The 16164-nt window shown below is 44.1% G+C and overlaps 2 protein-coding genes across 3 annotated transcripts; one reads left to right on the top strand and one right to left on the bottom strand.

Moving 5' to 3' along the window:
- Window positions 1-565: 565 nt before the first annotated feature.
- slc4a1ap (solute carrier family 4 member 1 adaptor protein) lies at window positions 566-8393 on the bottom strand. Of its 2 annotated transcripts, none has more exons than XM_034857412.1 (14): window positions 7396-8393; window positions 5594-5810; window positions 5295-5423; window positions 5139-5199; window positions 4893-5032; window positions 4609-4769; window positions 3829-3898; window positions 3533-3722; window positions 3187-3283; window positions 2807-3053; window positions 2512-2610; window positions 2311-2396; window positions 2130-2199; window positions 566-1541 (listed from the first exon to the last, which is right to left on the bottom strand). In XM_034857412.1, exons 1-14 carry the CDS (start codon window positions 8236-8238, stop codon window positions 1492-1494), a joined length of 2460 nt encoding a protein of 819 aa, XP_034713303.1. In that variant the 5' UTR covers window positions 8239-8393; the 3' UTR covers window positions 566-1491. The 2 variants fall into 2 exon arrangements, with proteins under 2 accessions (XP_034713303.1, XP_034713304.1); XM_034857413.1 differs by having other exon boundaries at window positions 8143-8390.
- A 64-nt stretch (window positions 8394-8457) lies between these two features.
- On the top strand, window positions 8458-14929 carry supt7l (SPT7 like, STAGA complex subunit gamma). Its single transcript, XM_034857441.1, has 5 exons — window positions 8458-8567; window positions 9537-9990; window positions 10225-10549; window positions 12060-12297; window positions 14449-14929. Exons 2-5 carry the CDS (start codon window positions 9560-9562, stop codon window positions 14745-14747), a joined length of 1293 nt encoding a protein of 430 aa, XP_034713332.1. The 5' UTR covers window positions 8458-8567; window positions 9537-9559; the 3' UTR covers window positions 14748-14929.
- The last annotated feature ends 1235 nt before the right edge of the window (window positions 14930-16164 follow it).

Below are 16164 nucleotides of genomic sequence, written 5' to 3'. Positions count from 1 at the left end.
TGGACAAATAATATGACTGATGTGTTAGACAGCACTCTCCATCACCACCATCCAAATACCTTTCTTTGCCAAGAAGCACTGAAGCTGTTGTTGGCTCGTCTTGGAGCTCAATTATTTACATACCATGCATTTATTCACACAACTAGCCCTGTACTGAAGCAACTGGCTGTACTGTAAGGGCCTTTCTACGCTATACTCTGAATTCAGCTTGTAGAACCACTGCTCATTAATTCATTTCTTGTGTATATAAGGATCTGCCAGGTGAAGCGACAGAGGACACCTCTCGTGAGTTTGGGGCAGGGAAGCAGGCTTGCCATCAGGGATTAATAGGTCACAGCAAAGAACTACAGACAACACCATAGGCCTCTTTGTGCCAGATCATAGCCTGAGAAACTCTTTGTGTGTGTAAAGCAGCTTGAAAGAGTGAAAAAGAGTCTGACGGGTTGTGTGTGAAGAAGGCCCCAGAAGTGTACACTAGAGAGGACGGATGGCTGGAAAATCTAGGAGAGAGAGTATAAGCAGGCATGACACGGTGAATGTGATGTGTGTAAAAAAAACTCACTGGTTATGTACAGACAATTTTATTCCACATTTATATAACAAAATACAGTTTACTTTGTGTTTTGAGAAGAATTGACTGAAAAGAGGGTGGAGAGTATGGCAGTAAACCAACACAACAGCACTGAGTGGGATTTCACAGAGCGAGGAATCCTGCTCTAGGCAAACACACCAATAGCTGACTCACTCATAAAGACAATCTTGTTAAAAAGAGAACTTTGAGAAGGTTGGGCTATGTGTGTGTCGGTGTAGACACAGACACACACTCCCATTTGCTTGAGTCATTATCATCTTGCATTTCATCCAGTAAGCCTTCCAAGTGTCCAGATGGTCAGAAAAGCTGCTTCAATGCTCTCCCTCTTTCTCCCTCCCTGCTACACACTTTGGGTTATGCCAGCGATCGACTCAAGCCAAATAGGGGAGGGATACAGATTGGATGTCAGGTGGATTTAAATGCTAGAGGAGCAGCCAAAGACCAGAAAGCTGCATTCACATCAGTTACTGCTGCTGCTGCTCTGCCCCTTTCCATTTTCTGCTTGGATGATATATAATTCAAATAAACGGACACAATTCAAGTGCTACCCATCTCTATTATTATCATGGGTGAAAAGTGCCAGCGGGCTGACTGCCCAGTGTCTGCTCCCCAAGCTTGCCAGTTTAATGTGAATTGAAATGGTGTGCTTTTTGTTTATGGCAATCATGCATATATCCCCAAACAATAATGAAAGGTGCAGCGTTATTATCTTAGCTTGTCCCTCTGCAAGCCCCTCTGTGTTACAGGATGCTATGTTTCTGTCTTTTATAAGTCTGGGATGGGTAGAGAGGGTTAATGGTCAGAGCTAAGCAGACTGGAGGCTTCGTGTTGCAGGTATTATCTGCAGTATAAAAGCTGGTGGAGTGGAGACACAAGAGCTGGCTCTCTTATGTTTTCCCTCAGTAGCCGTACTTCTCGTTTAGGTGTGTACGGCCATCTCCAGACTGACCTATGAGTGGAGATAGAGCTAGATTTAGCATCAAAAGGATTCACATACCAATACATGTTGTACTTTATGTTCAAATAAATAAATATAATGCGTAACATGTGCCTTGAGAACACATTCCTCCAACTGATCAGTAAAAGCACAGCTCCCTAACTGATGACTTGCATGCAACCATCAAATAATCACAATCCTAAAATGACGTAGTGCATTTAGTTCTGACCCTGATTTCAAACTCAGTTTGGCAGCAGTTTCCATTTTTTAAAATCTGATTCAAGCTTGTCTTAAAATTTGTAGGTGACTTAGATCTGCATTCCATAGAAAACGATGAAAATGCTGCAATTTCAGCTGCACCAATGGACCATAAAAACAAGTTCACTTTCTCTCACCATGTTGTTTAAAAATGTCACCCCTTCATTCCTGTGTGCAGGAACCTACGAGCTGTCAGTGTCCTGTGTTTATCAAGTTATCCTTGGTACTTCCTTTTTCATATCTTTTACCAGGGTGGAAAACTCATTTAGGCAAAAAGATTTAGACAAAGAAGGGGTTGTGGTTCCACTAGTATGGCTCAACGGATGTATACTGGTGGTTTACCTGTAGGAGGCACCCAGACGCAATAATCAGGGTCGTCCTCTGGATACGGTCCTGAGAGCTGCCTTGGTGGCTGTGGAGACAAATCATGAGGATATTTACTTTACATCACACTTTTCTGTATGATAGAATTCAATGCGTTTGTTTTGTTTGTGTGTGTGTGCGCCTGTGTGTGTGTGTGTACTTTGCTGGGGCCCATCACTTTCTTCTTCACATTCTTTCTGGGGCTGGGCTCTGCTGCTAGCTCTCTGTCGCCTGCTGCTGTGGACTCTGTGGAGACGTAAGTACAGCACATTAGCAATGGTGCATCGATACTCCTGACACACAATAACCAATATTAGAGAGAGAACAGACTAAGATGGAAACAATAGAACACAGTTGGCACCTGTACTCGATGGGGCCACAGCCTTGCTGCTGCTGCGCTGCCGAACCTGCTCCTCTGCTTCAGCAGACTCCTCACCTCTCCTCTGTCCGTGGCCTTGCTCTAATATAAAGTCAGACAAACAAAAAAATATAAAGTGTAATAATTAGGAAACACACTGATCTACTTCAGAAGTTTTGAACAAATTGACATTCCATTTATAAAGCTGCAATGATTCCACTTTGCTAGATATTTCATAATTTTTCTTTGTTAATGTCTACATCAAAAGACCCTTCCTCCGATTCTCATGACTTTTTACCTTCAGGCTCTTGGGACCGTGCTTGTCTTGGCTGCCCTGAAGGGATCCTTTCATGAGACATGGATGCACTGGGCTCTTCAGAGTCAACATCTGTAGTCTCAGTAGCCTCAGTAATAGTCGCAGACTCTTGACCATCATTATCCTCATTTGTCTCTGCCTCGTCTTCTTCCTCCTCTCCTCCACTGGGTGGAAGGTCTTTCATGTTGAAGAGCTCTGCAGGCAGGGAGGGGCGTTTCAGAGGCAACTTCTACAGGAGAGAAGAAAACAGCAATAGAAGAAACCGGCTCAGCAAAGGACACAAAAAACGTCCATGTTTTCAGGGGAATGATGAGTCCGATGATTAGACTTACGAGTTACGACACATGAAAAACAACACCTACCCCAATAGTACCGGTCTTCAGCTTGAATTTGCTTCCTCCCTTCATGGCTCCAAACAGAGGCAATGTCTTTTTAGGCTTCTCTGATTCTGAGCTACCACTAAACACACAGACACACACATGCAGACCCACAATATATACATATAAAAGTATTCAAATAAGACCTAATATGTATTGGAATAAAAGAATTTTCTATACATTTCATCACAGTTAACTCCAGAAGCTATAAAACACGTTGCCATTCTTAACATAATCTGTGTGGATGTGGTGATATTTCAGGGTTTTGAGTAGTTGCTTAGAATAGGATTCTCAGCAGGATGAGACACTGAATGTAGTAACTGTGTCTAACCTCGGCAGCAGTGAGGGCATCTGGGCGGGCCGTGTGACTTCGACCAGTTTGCGGAGCCTCTGAGCATCTTTGCGCAGGTCGGTTACGTGCACGTGCAGCTTCCTGCGCTCCACAGCGTCCATCACTGCCTCACTTTGCACTGCAGTCATAAAGGCGTCCAGGGGGTCCTCAGTGGTAGAACCGGAGGAGTCTAATAGGAGGGGATGAAACATGGAATGACACATGAAGAACGGGCATCTAGAGGCATTGTGGCATCGGTCTACATAACAGTGAACACGCCAACGATCCTGACTCACCTCCCCTACCACCACCGAGCTTTTTCTGGGTCTCTGCCAGCTCCTTTTCCACCTCTGCCAGTTTGGCCACCTACGTGACATCAAATACACGGCTGTTACAACAGAAACATATGTTCAAAGATTACAGAATAGAGTTGTTTCCAAAGGGAAAAATTAAAGCAATTTTTCTGTTATTTATGGCACAAAGCACTGCTCCCCTAACCCTACAGAGAGCACCTGCATTCATACATGTATTAACGATATTTTGACAATGAGGAGACACAGGTGCCTTGGGTGGTTTATAAGGTTTGGGGTTTATAGGGTAGAAATTAGCTATATATCAACTTTATATTAATTGTTTTATACATGTGAATAAATAATAATGAAAAAATAACTAAAAGTCCCCACAGGATGAATTCCTCCGACTTTGGTGATCCTCTGACGTTTCCTCTGGCGCCACCATGTGGTTCACTTTTGTGGTTTTGAGTGAAATGTGTATCATAGACATTGAATGAATTGTCGTGGAATTTGAGATATCCTCCCAAAGGATGAATTGTTATAACTTTGGTGATCCTTTTACATATGAAATTAATTCCATCACCAGGTCGAAAACTGTAACAAATGTTAGCATGCTAACCTAAGCTAGCGGGAATGTATACCACATCAGCATGTCAGCATGCAACATGCTGATGTGAGCATTGAGCTCATAGATAATAAATAAGGCGATGGTGAATATTACAAGGTGATGATTACAGATGTACTGGTGTGTGTCGTGTGTATAAACAACAGCAGAGTTTTTACCAATGATTCATAGGTCTCAGGCCGCTCCTCAACCTTTTTCGCCTTTTTCATTCTTTCCTGCCTCTTCTTCTCCACAGTGCCGGTTCGATCCAGGAAGGTGTCATCATCACTGTCGTAGAAGTCCTCATCTTCCCAGTTCTTCTTCTTGCGCTTGCGGGACACTAGAAATAAGATGTTAAACAGGGAAAACTTTTATCGCAACCTTCCAAACGACAAGCTGTAACCTCTCCAGTGGTCGTTCAGATTTCTACTCTCAGACAGCCCTGCTGGAGCGGAGGCCCCACCTGCTTCCTGGCGGAGCAGCCCTCTGGCTTCCAGCATCCGACAAGCCTCCAGGCAGCAATGGACGGCTGCGTCTTTCTTCTTCCCTGTGTGGGTCACCTCAGCAACCAGCTGCCGGCCCATGGCATCGTCCACCGGAAGCCTGACAGAAACATCACGTGAACTGTGTGACTCCATACACGCTTGACAACAACGACACATTGTTTTGAAACTTTGCCATCATAAATCAGGGGCTTCACATCACTCACTTTATTCTGCAAAGCCAGGTGCCGTGGCTTTGGGCTTCGTACTCAAACTCCAGCTCCTCTCCTGAAATAAAGGATGCCAAAGTTGAAGTCATAAAATACAAGAACTCGACAAACCGAAGAAGCGGACATGTGCAAATTAACACAAAGTCTTTTCACCTTCTCTGTCGTAGAAGCCCTGCAAGGCCTTCTTTGGGTCTTTCAGGTAGGCAGCTTCCTGGTCCTCGTGGAACTCTGTTGAAAAAGGGTTCTCCTCATTCTCGTCTTCCTCTGGAACAGACTCATCAGCTGCAGGGTGGATTCATAGAAACAGATGGAATGAAAGAAGAGAACAAAAGGATTAACATGCTTCTTTAAACTTGACTTAAGAGACGGTTGACACCAACTCACTGAGGATGGCAACACAGATGACACGTAACATACTGTAGCGTAATCCTACAACCAGCAGAAAAGCTCACCCATTCCCCACGAGCAGCCCGAGTCTTCATTTGACTGTTTGCTCTGGCCATTGCTGCTTTCGGCTTGCGTGTCGTTGTTCTCCTCCTTCTCCTCATCATCAGAACCATCACCGTCTCCCATCATCCTCCTCTCCAGCTCTGCCATGTGTTTTCTGGATTTCTCCCTCAGCTCTGTCACTGTTAGCTCAGACTCCTCTTCCTCATCAAACTCTGGACCCTGTAAAAAGGAGGAAAGGTGAAGAGTATGCACTTCTTTTACACAGTCAGACTCACCAAAGGGCAGTTTAAAAAAGAAATGCAGCAGAACCAAAGTTATTGTTGATTTAATTTCACCCATTCTTCTTTCTTGGCAAAACCTGCCGCCTACATTACCCACAATGGACCTCACCACCGAGAGTTCAGTCAGAGATTTGGGTGTGTTATGCTTGCAGTGGCTATGGCAGCCTGTAGCTGAGATGATGCAACGATGACTGCATTACATTACAACAATGGTTTATGAAATACTAGTGTATATATATATATATATACAGTACAAACTGCACTTCAAAAATGTCAATGTCAAATTGCTTCATACATGACTTAAAAAATTATTATCAAAACAGTGGTCATCAGAAAGAGTTTTCTGATCATTACTAAACTGCTGTTTCGTGTTTATTTTTCTGCTGAGCACAAGTGTGCTCAGTTATGTGTATAATGGCTGAGTGATGTCAGATCCCGGAATCTTAAAGATATTCAATTTAAAATGTAAACGAGAGCCAAGCAGCACCTTCATTTTTGAGAAGCTGGAACACGTTAGTGTGGCTATCACCAGACCAAGCCAGGCTCAATAGATTTGAGATCAAGCGTTGGTCTGGGGAGTCTGCTCTGTAGTTTCTCTGCACAAGAGGCGTGACCAACGGGCGTAGTTCAAATGACTCTACGCTATTGGATAGTCCTTCAACCAATCAGACCAACGATCCGGGTGACGGGGAAGCGTCAGCGGCATCAACAGGTTGCTGCGCTTCGGTGGCCGCTGCTATGTTGAATGTAAACAAGAAGCTGCTTGGTCGCTTCTCTATCGTCATCCTGTTAAACCCTCCAATAGCTCGCCAGGTAGATAAGCCAGGTTGTGATTGGTTCCTGAAAAATTGTGAACTGCAGCAGGAGAATTAAATGTGGAGGTTTCCAGACCGAACTGTAGGGTGAAATCAAATTGCCGGCAGAGTGGGCGGGGTTACCCAGAATTTTTACTGAAATTAATTAATAACACAATTTGGTTTGTAGTCGTTTTCTGCCTATTGACATCCGTTTCACAATTAGCTTAATCTTTCAGCACTACGTATGGTATGGGTGAAGAAATCTTGTTGTGGAGTCCCTTTAATGAGTAGAACATACTGGATCCATCTGATTGGACTGGGAGCTTCCCGTTCTGAAAATAGATTTAACATGTTTTTTGAAGCCTGCCTCTTTGGACTGTTGGATGTTTTGTGAGAAGCTAGAGCAGAGTGGGAAGATTGCAATATTAGTATTATAAATGATATTAATGGCCTGGGCTAAATAATTATTCAATCTGAGTTGTTTTTTGATTGCCTCATTCTATTCTGTTTATTGTATAGTTTTTGTGTAGTACAAAAATAAATAATAGCACACAGTCCCAAATATAATAAGTGAATGTTATTATCAACCTGAGGGTTAGAGAAGTGGATCACCGGCCTTGACTGTTCTCAAGTCTACAGTGGTCCATCACAAAGCTGTCTATGTTCATGTCAGTATATTAACTGATGGTATGTACTGTATAAAGGGGGTCCACATTCAGGATTTACCTGCAGGATAAAAAGCCTTGTGCTCCCACCAAACTTTAAGACATGTCCCACGCGGAGCCTGATGTAGGTCTTGGTCGGGATCTTGTTCTTGTTCACCACAGTGCCGTGTGTGCTGCCCAGATCGTGGACGTAAAACCCTCTCTCCTCTCCGACGGACTCCCCCTCTCCAGCCTGTCTGCGGTACTGAATTATGGCATGGTACCTGGAGATGGAGGGATGCTCCAAGGAGACGTCGCACACAGGTAAACGTCCAACCACGAAGTAACTTTTCTGGGTGAGGGGTACCGTGTCCACTATGGTGCCGTTTTTAAGGATTTCCAGAGCATAGGGGATATCTGGTGCCACGCCACCCCAGGGCGGCTCTGTATATGGGATAGGGGGGAATTTACCAGCGGGGGGGCATTTAGCAGGAAGCACTCTGGGTTTAGCCAACGCTTCTGGCTTGGTTTTGACAGGAGCCACATTGTTGTCTTTACCGCCTTTCTTGTCTTCTTCTTGGCCTTTTTCGGTAGGTTTTTTCCCGTTTACATGACCAGAAGAATCCTCACGAGTAACGTTAGTGTCTACGACTTCAGCTTCGTTATGTTCTTTGACGTGTTTCGTCTCGGCGGCGGTTGGTTTGGACGGAGCAGCGACGTTACAGCGTTTGCTGGCGAGGGAAGGCGCTGCGAAAAGAGCTGGTTTTTTAAATGTGTCCTCTGGTTCTGGTTCATTTTTGTGTGGTGCTTTCTTGTCTGGTTCGCTTACATTTTCCGCGGCCGAGCTCTCGTTCGTTTCCATTGTAGAGATAATTTGCTCCTCCGTATTTTTCACACTCACGTCTGTCGGTGGGGGCGCAGCCATGTTTATTTGGTGCAACTGTGAATGTTGCACGGGTTCTCTAAGCCTCTATACATTCGCTAATAAATGATACAATCCAAAGAAAAGAGGTTGCAAGAACATTTCAAACGCGACTACGCGGCATTATAATGGCGTGTATCATGTTTATGCAAGTCAAAATAAATGGTTTGTTGCGGAACTAAACATGTCGTACAGCTGTTCACCCGAGTTTTTGCAAAAAGGACGAACAAGGTTTAACGTTGGTTCCTGTGCTACTTCCTTCCATAGACAGTTAAAGATACGAGGGTACTGTCGAGTACCATTAACATACGTTCCCTCCGTCCCTGTGTAATGTGAGTTGTTGTTGTTTTTGTTTTTAACTTATATAGCATTTGACTAGCTAAGGTGCGTGCTACGTAGCTAGCTGACTAGTCGACTAGTCGTTGCCAGACCTTGTATCTGCACAGCGCAGGGTGCTGGGTCAAACCCAGTCAGACACATGGCATTCTGTCATACATGTTATATTCTAGACTTTGGTTTACGCAAATTAATGCAATAAGCACATTTTTAAATGGAATTAACGTTACTTGTTTCATTCCAAAAGGATTTTTGTTAATCATATAGGCAGTGCGAACTTTTACGTGTTAGCGATTGATCAGATGTGTGCCAAAATAATCTGAAGACAATGCATTTCGCAGCTATTGACTCATATTTGCCGTCATCTTCCCTTGCCACCCATAGTTCAGCTGTATCACCTTTTAACCCTTGTGTTGTCCTCCCGGGTCAAAAACCTTTTTCAGACTTTTTTTTTTTTTTTTTTTAAAGGTTTTCACTAACACCACCTTACTACCACTAGTTTTACAGAACTTGTTGGAATTCATGGTCAATAACCCTCATTTATATAGAATAATACCTAATATTTGAGGACAAAAAGCAGAAATTATGAATTATTTTGACTAATAGTTAAAAGCAGAGAAACGTACAGAGGAGTTTATTCAGGAATGAAAGTGATCAATTGTATTTGCAAAGAGCGTAAAAGTGTATGGAATCAAATTCATTGTTTTGTGGTAATTTGTTTAAAAAGAAACCCACATTTTAGATAGACATTTTTTTTAAAGGGGTCAAATTTTACCCGAGGACAACAGGAGGGTTAAACTATCTTGAGAAGCCAAACCTTTGTAAACAAATTTAGGTTAATTCAAGGTGGTGTCACAAATTGAATCTGAATCAAGGCTATCTATTTCATCTGGATTTGTTTTTTCCCACTTCATCCTAAATTGTGATGGTCTCTCCAACTTCCTCTCCTCCTGTCCAATTTTCAGATTCAGTCAGAGTTTCATCAGTCATGATGCGTTACTGGGGTGAGATCCCCGGGCCTGCAGGGGCTCCACCCAGTCGCAGCTCCTTTGACTTGCTCCAGCGCGAGTTCCGCTCGGTGGAGATGCAGGACCCGCCCCTGCACCAGCCCTCGGCCCAGCGGCCGCGGCCCACCACAATGTTGGACATCCCCTCAGAGCCCTGCAGCCTCACCATCCACACAGTGCAGCTGTGTCAGCATGCCCGCCGCCTCCGTGGCCTCTTGTCAACGGCTCAAGCTCAGGGTCAGAGCTCAGCGTCTTTGGAGGGTGGCAGCAGGCTGGAGGAGACGGATACCAACCTGCCCCAGCGTCCTCCTACCCCACCTGTCATGCCAGATGACTTGCTACCTGTGGACAGCAAAGCCCCGCGGCAGCCCTTCGTGCTCCGCCACAGTGACCCTGAAAGTGACTTCTATAAGTAAGTTAATCTGACTGTGTGGCTGAGCCATGATGCTGCACTCCTTTCCTGTCTTTGTGATTTAAATTCGTTCCATAAAGCATCTAACTTGCAGGCACAAAAGTCACTCAAAGTTTAGATCTTACAACTTTTTTACATTCAGTAGTACTCAGCATTTCACAGATATTTGATCGACCAGTCACCATTTATCTCCTTTTATCTCTTCTGATGTCTTCTGGTACTTTCCATCATAAGGGGTAAAGGTGAGCCTGTCACAGAGCTGAGTTGGCCCTCCTGCAGGCCACTCCTCTATCAGTCAGTGGCCACCATCTTGGCCCATGCTGGCTTTGAGTCGGCCCAGGAGAGCGTGCTGGAGACCCTGACCGACCTGGTCCACGAGCATTACCTGCGCCTCTCGCGCATGCTGCGGGTGGCGGTGGACCGTGAGGCTCGGCTTGGAGCAAGTCCCTTTCCAGACGTGGTAGAGCAAGTGTTCCATGAGGTGGGCATTGGCAGCGTGCTGGCCCTGCAGCGCTTCTGGCAAGTGCGGATCAAGGACTATCACAGCTACATGCTGCAGGTGAGTTTGGGAATGGGTCATAACTGTACGCTCTAAGACAATAAAAATGTGTGACTCATCCATGATTTTGGCATAGATTTTTTTTTTCATACCGTGGTATCTATATTAAGTAGTTTTAAGACAACGTATTTTTGCATGAATGTGATTAAAAGGTGCTCTAAGCTATATTGGGTGACGGCACTTTTTGTTGACGTTCAAAGTATTTTTAAAGAAACCGAGGCTACCTCGCCTCTTCCTCCTGCTCATCCCGTCTCCTCTCCCTCCATCCCGTGCACTAACCCCCCAACCCCCAAGTCCTTCTTGTTAGTTATTGGCTGGAACACTGGAAGATGGTTTGTTATACTTGGTGGTGCAGGTTGGCACAGTTTGTTTTTGTTGGCGTTTGTGGAGCCGGGGGATGTCTACAGAGACTATTTTTTTTTTAAGGGTGTGTTCAGGGGACAGGCAGCTCGCGGATAGTGAGGAGATGTTTGCTGTATGGGACAATATGTTGTAGCCTAAAAAGTGGGGCACTGCTTAGAGCATCTTTAAAGGTCCCAGGACATAGTGCTCTTTGGAGGCTTTTATGTAGACCTTAGTGGTCCCCTAATACCATATCTGAAGTCTCTTTCAAAATTCAGCCTTGGTGCGGAATTACAGCCACTAGAGCCAGTCCCACAATAAGCTTTCCTTAGTATGTGCCATTTCTGAGTCTGTAGTTATTGAGGAGGAGAGAGGGGGGGGGGGGGGGGGGGGGGGGGGGGGGGGGGGGGGGGGGGGGGGGGGGGGGGGGGGGGGCATGGTGTAGGCTGGGGGTGTGCCCTTGACCAAATGCCACTTTACTCATTTGAAAGCCATGATGTCTCTCTCATGGGTGGGCCAAATTCTCTGGGCGGGCAAAGCAGAGAAAGGGGAGGTAACCTTGCACCTTTGACCTCATAAGAGGCAAGATTCCAGATTGGCCCATCTGAGCTTTAATTTTTTCAAAGGCGGAGCAGGATACCCAGGGCTCGGTTTGACACCTATTGCCATTTCTAGCTCTGGGGGACCATAGGCGGGCTGGGGGAACTTATTAATATAAAAAAATTGTGAAATTGTAATGCCATAGGAGCTTCGAGTACCTTTATGTGTAATAAGCACATTAAATGATAATGAAAATAATCAAATTTGGCACAGTGCTGAAGAGAATGTTTGCTTCACCACAACAATGCTAAATCATCTCAGAAAGCAAGAAGACCACGGTACGAGTGGGAACAATGGACCGTATGGCACCTTGTGTGCAAGCTGCTTGGGAGTGAAACAGAAAGCTTACTGAGAGATTCACTTTCTTCAGTGCCAACATGACTTGCAAAGAAATCCAACTGATGAGTTTTAAATAGAGAGCAGATAATAGAGCAAATCCTTTTGTGTATGTGATTAACTTTGGCAAAGCGCTGATTATTGTTTTCACAATGGATTATGGTTATTTCAAATTAATGAATTAAATCAAAATACTAGATCAAGGCTCAGATCCTGCATTTGTTCTCTCCAGGTGAGTAAAGATCTGTCGGAGGAATATGAACGACTGGTGAACCCAGATAAGGCTCTAGAGGACTCTAAGCCCCCAAGGATCAAGGAGGAGCCCATGAGTGACATCTCTTTCCCTGTTAGCGAGGAGCCTGAGGCCGACCCGGCCTCTGGGGACCAAGCTCTGCCCATGGGGGTCCTCGGGACACACGCTGAGAGGCTGGCTTCAGGCCTGGATGGTGACCATTCTCCCCACACCTCAGGTGAGACCAGTATTCCGTTCAAATGTTTACTCTGTATTGATTTCTACAGAGGGAATAGAAGTGGACAGACGCTGGATTACACCTTTCTTGTTTGTGGCCGGGTTAGCTCAGTTGGTAGAGCCGGCGCACATAAACTGTACATAGAGGTTTATGCCTCGATGCAGAGTTCCAGGTTTTGAGTCCAACCTGTGATGATTTCCTGCATGTCTTCCCCCTTACTCTCTCCCCTTTCTCACCTGGTTGTCCTGTCCATTAAAAGGTGGAACAAATTATCTTGAAATAAAAATAAAATAAAATCCTTACTTGTTTGACTTAAAGGAACTTGTCATAAAGGAATACCCCACCGTATGTTGAATAAGGGTCGTTCGCGTCTCCTCTACATTTATATAGGTGGGCAAACGCATTTTTGTCTGTGTCTTAGTCCGGCAGCGCCACCGCTAGCTTAGCTTAACATAGTAAATGGAATCCTAACCTAATTACTTCTTGTGGCCTGCGTATTCGTAGCAAGGCAGATTAAGACTAGACGATTTCTTTGGCAGATATTGATTTGGGAATATGTTGGGTGAAAGCGGGCTACAGCCGAAGCACTGCTACATGGGCGGCGCTAGGCCCCGAACGCAGCAAGGGTGCCTCTGGAAATGGCCTCGGGAAGGAACTTGTTTTGGTGGAACATGTGCACGTAGGGAGGCGAGCTCTGGAACTGTGCAATGAGAATTTTACTAAAAGAAAAGATAAATATAATTCCACAAGATGTTGATAACAACCCAAGTAAGCCATTATGTGTAACAATTGAAATGACAGGGAATAAGTATTGAACACGCTTACTTATATTTATTTAATACTTTGTTGGTAATGACAGCTTCAAGACACCTCCTGTGTGGAGAAACAAGTCCCATGCATTGCTCTGGTGGGATTTTGGCCCATTCTTCCACACAACCAAACAGATTCAGCAAAGTCTTCAAATCTTGAAGGTTCTGTGGGAATCGTATGAATCTTGTACTTCAGTTCTTTCCATAGATGTTCATTGTGATTTAAATCAGGTGATTGGCTGGACCGTTCTAGCAGCTTTATTTTCTTTCTTTGAAGCCAGTTGAGTTTTCTCGGCTGTGTGTTTGGGATCATTGTCTTGCTGAAATGTCCACCCTCTTTTCATTTTCACCATCCTGGTAGTTAGCAGCAGATTAATGACAAGAATGTCTCCGTAAATTTGCCCATTTATCTTTCCTTCAATTATGTTTAGTTTGCCAGTGCCATTTGCTGAAAAGCAGCCCCACACCATGATGTTCCCACCTCCAAACGTCCCTGTTTGTATGGTGTTTTTAGGGTGATGTGCAGTGCCATTTCTCCTCCAAACATGTTGTGTATTAAGGCATCTTAACAGTTCAATTTTGCTCTCATCTGACCACACTATATTCTCCCAGTATTTCATTGGCTTTTCCAAATGTTGTGCAGCAAACTTTAAATGAGCTTCTACATGCTTTTGTTTTTCAGCAAATTTATGGTGAAATGATTGTCTTTCCACTTTTGTATAATGGCCCCAAACAGTGCTCACTGGAACATTCAGAAGCTTAGAAATGTGCCTAGAACCAATGCCATCATTATGTTGGTAATGTCTTGACACAGCTCTTTGCTTTCACCCATCACGAGATGTGTTTTGTGTGACATCTTGGCAATGAGACCTTTTTGTAGCCCATCAGTTGGGACTGAACCAGCTGATACTAATTTGCCCTGACACGGGGCTGGATTGCCTTTTATTACTGATAGTGTTCAGCTGTTGTCTTGGCTTTCCAAGCCCCTTTCTGCATGTGTTCAATACTTTTTCCTTTTGTCATTTCACATTATTACATGTAAGTTATTTTCTTATTTGTTTTGGTTTCTTTGTATGTATGGGTTACTTGCATTGTTTCCAACATCTGGTGAACCTTGAGAAATAAATTAACTGAGAAAAATGGTGACCCGTTCAATACTCATTTCACCCGCTGTACAAGCAACTGTGTTTTTGGGAATATGGTTGGAATTTTGAGAATCACACAATGACACAGGTAGGACTATTCACACTGGGGGCAACTACGTGCTTTAAATTCAGGTTAGTCTTTTAAGGAAGTGTATTGGAAGATCACATCTTCTAAATTGGTTCTCCTTTCTTTTAAGGCGGGAGAGGAGCCAACAACTCCCCACTGTGGCCACAGGTGAAAATGGAGCCGCAGGATGGCGAGGATGGCCAGAGTGTCGGCCATCACCACCACCACCATCACCACGGTGTCTTGGGTGGAGATGTGTTCGAGGAGGGGGGGCCCATGTCCACCATGAGCGAGTCAGGGGGAGCAATGGCACCGTCTCCCGGAGGCGCGGCGTCAGACGCCAGCTACGCTTCACATTCTCCCGACTCCTTGATGAGCACCTCGCCCGTCTTCAACCAAAGACCCAAGAAACGGGTGAAGAAGATGTAAGACAATGCAATAAGATCTGAGCTATGGACTTACCAGCAAGTCTTCCACTTTAGGTAGCCTGCAATGAGATTGAGTGAAACACACCACTTGTACGGTGTAGGACTCATCTGCAGCTGCATAGCACTGCATAAACTGACTTGAGACATTAATGTCATAAAACAAACTGAACAGATGTAAAAAAAGTTGTTTATATGTATGAGTATGCATGTATATTTTCACTCCAAATAGTTGGAGATGTTGCCATTAAATATGTTATGGGGTATATTGTCCAATCTTCATCTTTTGAAGTATCACTTGTTTGAGTTCTTGAGTGGCTTTTAGAAAATATAGGAGGGTTACAGATACCTAATGAATACAAGTTGTTCAAAACAAATAATTAAACTAAACCGCTTAATAATTCAGCAGAAAGGTTTGTTGTTCCAAGCTATTAAGTCTCTTTCTCCTCACATACCAATTACTGCCTGTGCCATTCATTACGATTAAAATATGCTCCACCAAAAAGGAAAATTATCCCCCCCCATGAACATGCTGTTGCATATTATGATGTATTTTCAACTCCTCATTTCCCTTTTGCAGTACACTTTACATGTAGCCCAATACTGTGGAACGTTCCACTCGGAGACACACACAACCTGAAGCCGCTCTGCTAAATTAGCATCTGTTTCAGTAATGAGGCAAAGCTGTTAGTGCAACACCAGAGGCAATTATGGCGTGGTTCTCTACATCATGAAGGCGACACCAATCCAGTCTTAATGGCAAATTAATTACGGCACGCATAATTCTGCAGCAGGTCTGTTTGAATACTTGTGATTTTCTTTGTGTGGGCCTCTTTCATTTTCACAGTTAGGCAGGTAATGGTCTAGGCATATGGGAAGTGCACACTGGGTCACGTATTGATATTTAATTAGCTGCATTTATAGTTGAATTATGGATGAAACAGATTTAATTCCAAAGTTGAGGTGCTGTGTGACCCAGGTGGGAATTTGGAGCAGCTGGAAAACCAAATCTGTATTCCACTTTTCAGATTAAAAAGGCTCCCTTTGTCTTTGCTAATAACTGTAAGCCATGTCACCTGGATCTCACACAAACTCCACAGTTGCAATAAAAAGAGCATCAGCAACAACAAAAAGTGAATTTTGAAAAAAAATTAAACTGGATTGTTGGCATAACTGCGTAAGAAGGGGAAGTAGTGAGAATAGTCTGAAAAGTGGGAATGGTTTTAGTATGGATTTCATTTAAATGTTGAATAAAACCAATGTATCAAACAAAGTGGAATATTTTAAATTCTTTCTGAAAAGCCGTCGCTACACTGAATTGCTGGTAAAAATGTGTAAGAAGGTAAAGTTCTGACAAAAGTGGAAATGGTTCTAATTAATAAGAATGTCTTAAAGAAGCTGAACAATACCAATATTGTATG

Source organism: Etheostoma cragini, chromosome 20 (genome assembly GCF_013103735.1).
Source record: "Etheostoma cragini isolate CJK2018 chromosome 20, CSU_Ecrag_1.0, whole genome shotgun sequence".
Classification (NCBI taxonomy): domain Eukaryota; kingdom Metazoa; phylum Chordata; class Actinopteri; order Perciformes; family Percidae; genus Etheostoma; species Etheostoma cragini.
The sequence above is the reverse complement of the archived record's forward strand: the minus strand, read 5'-3'. Positions and strand labels throughout refer to the sequence as shown.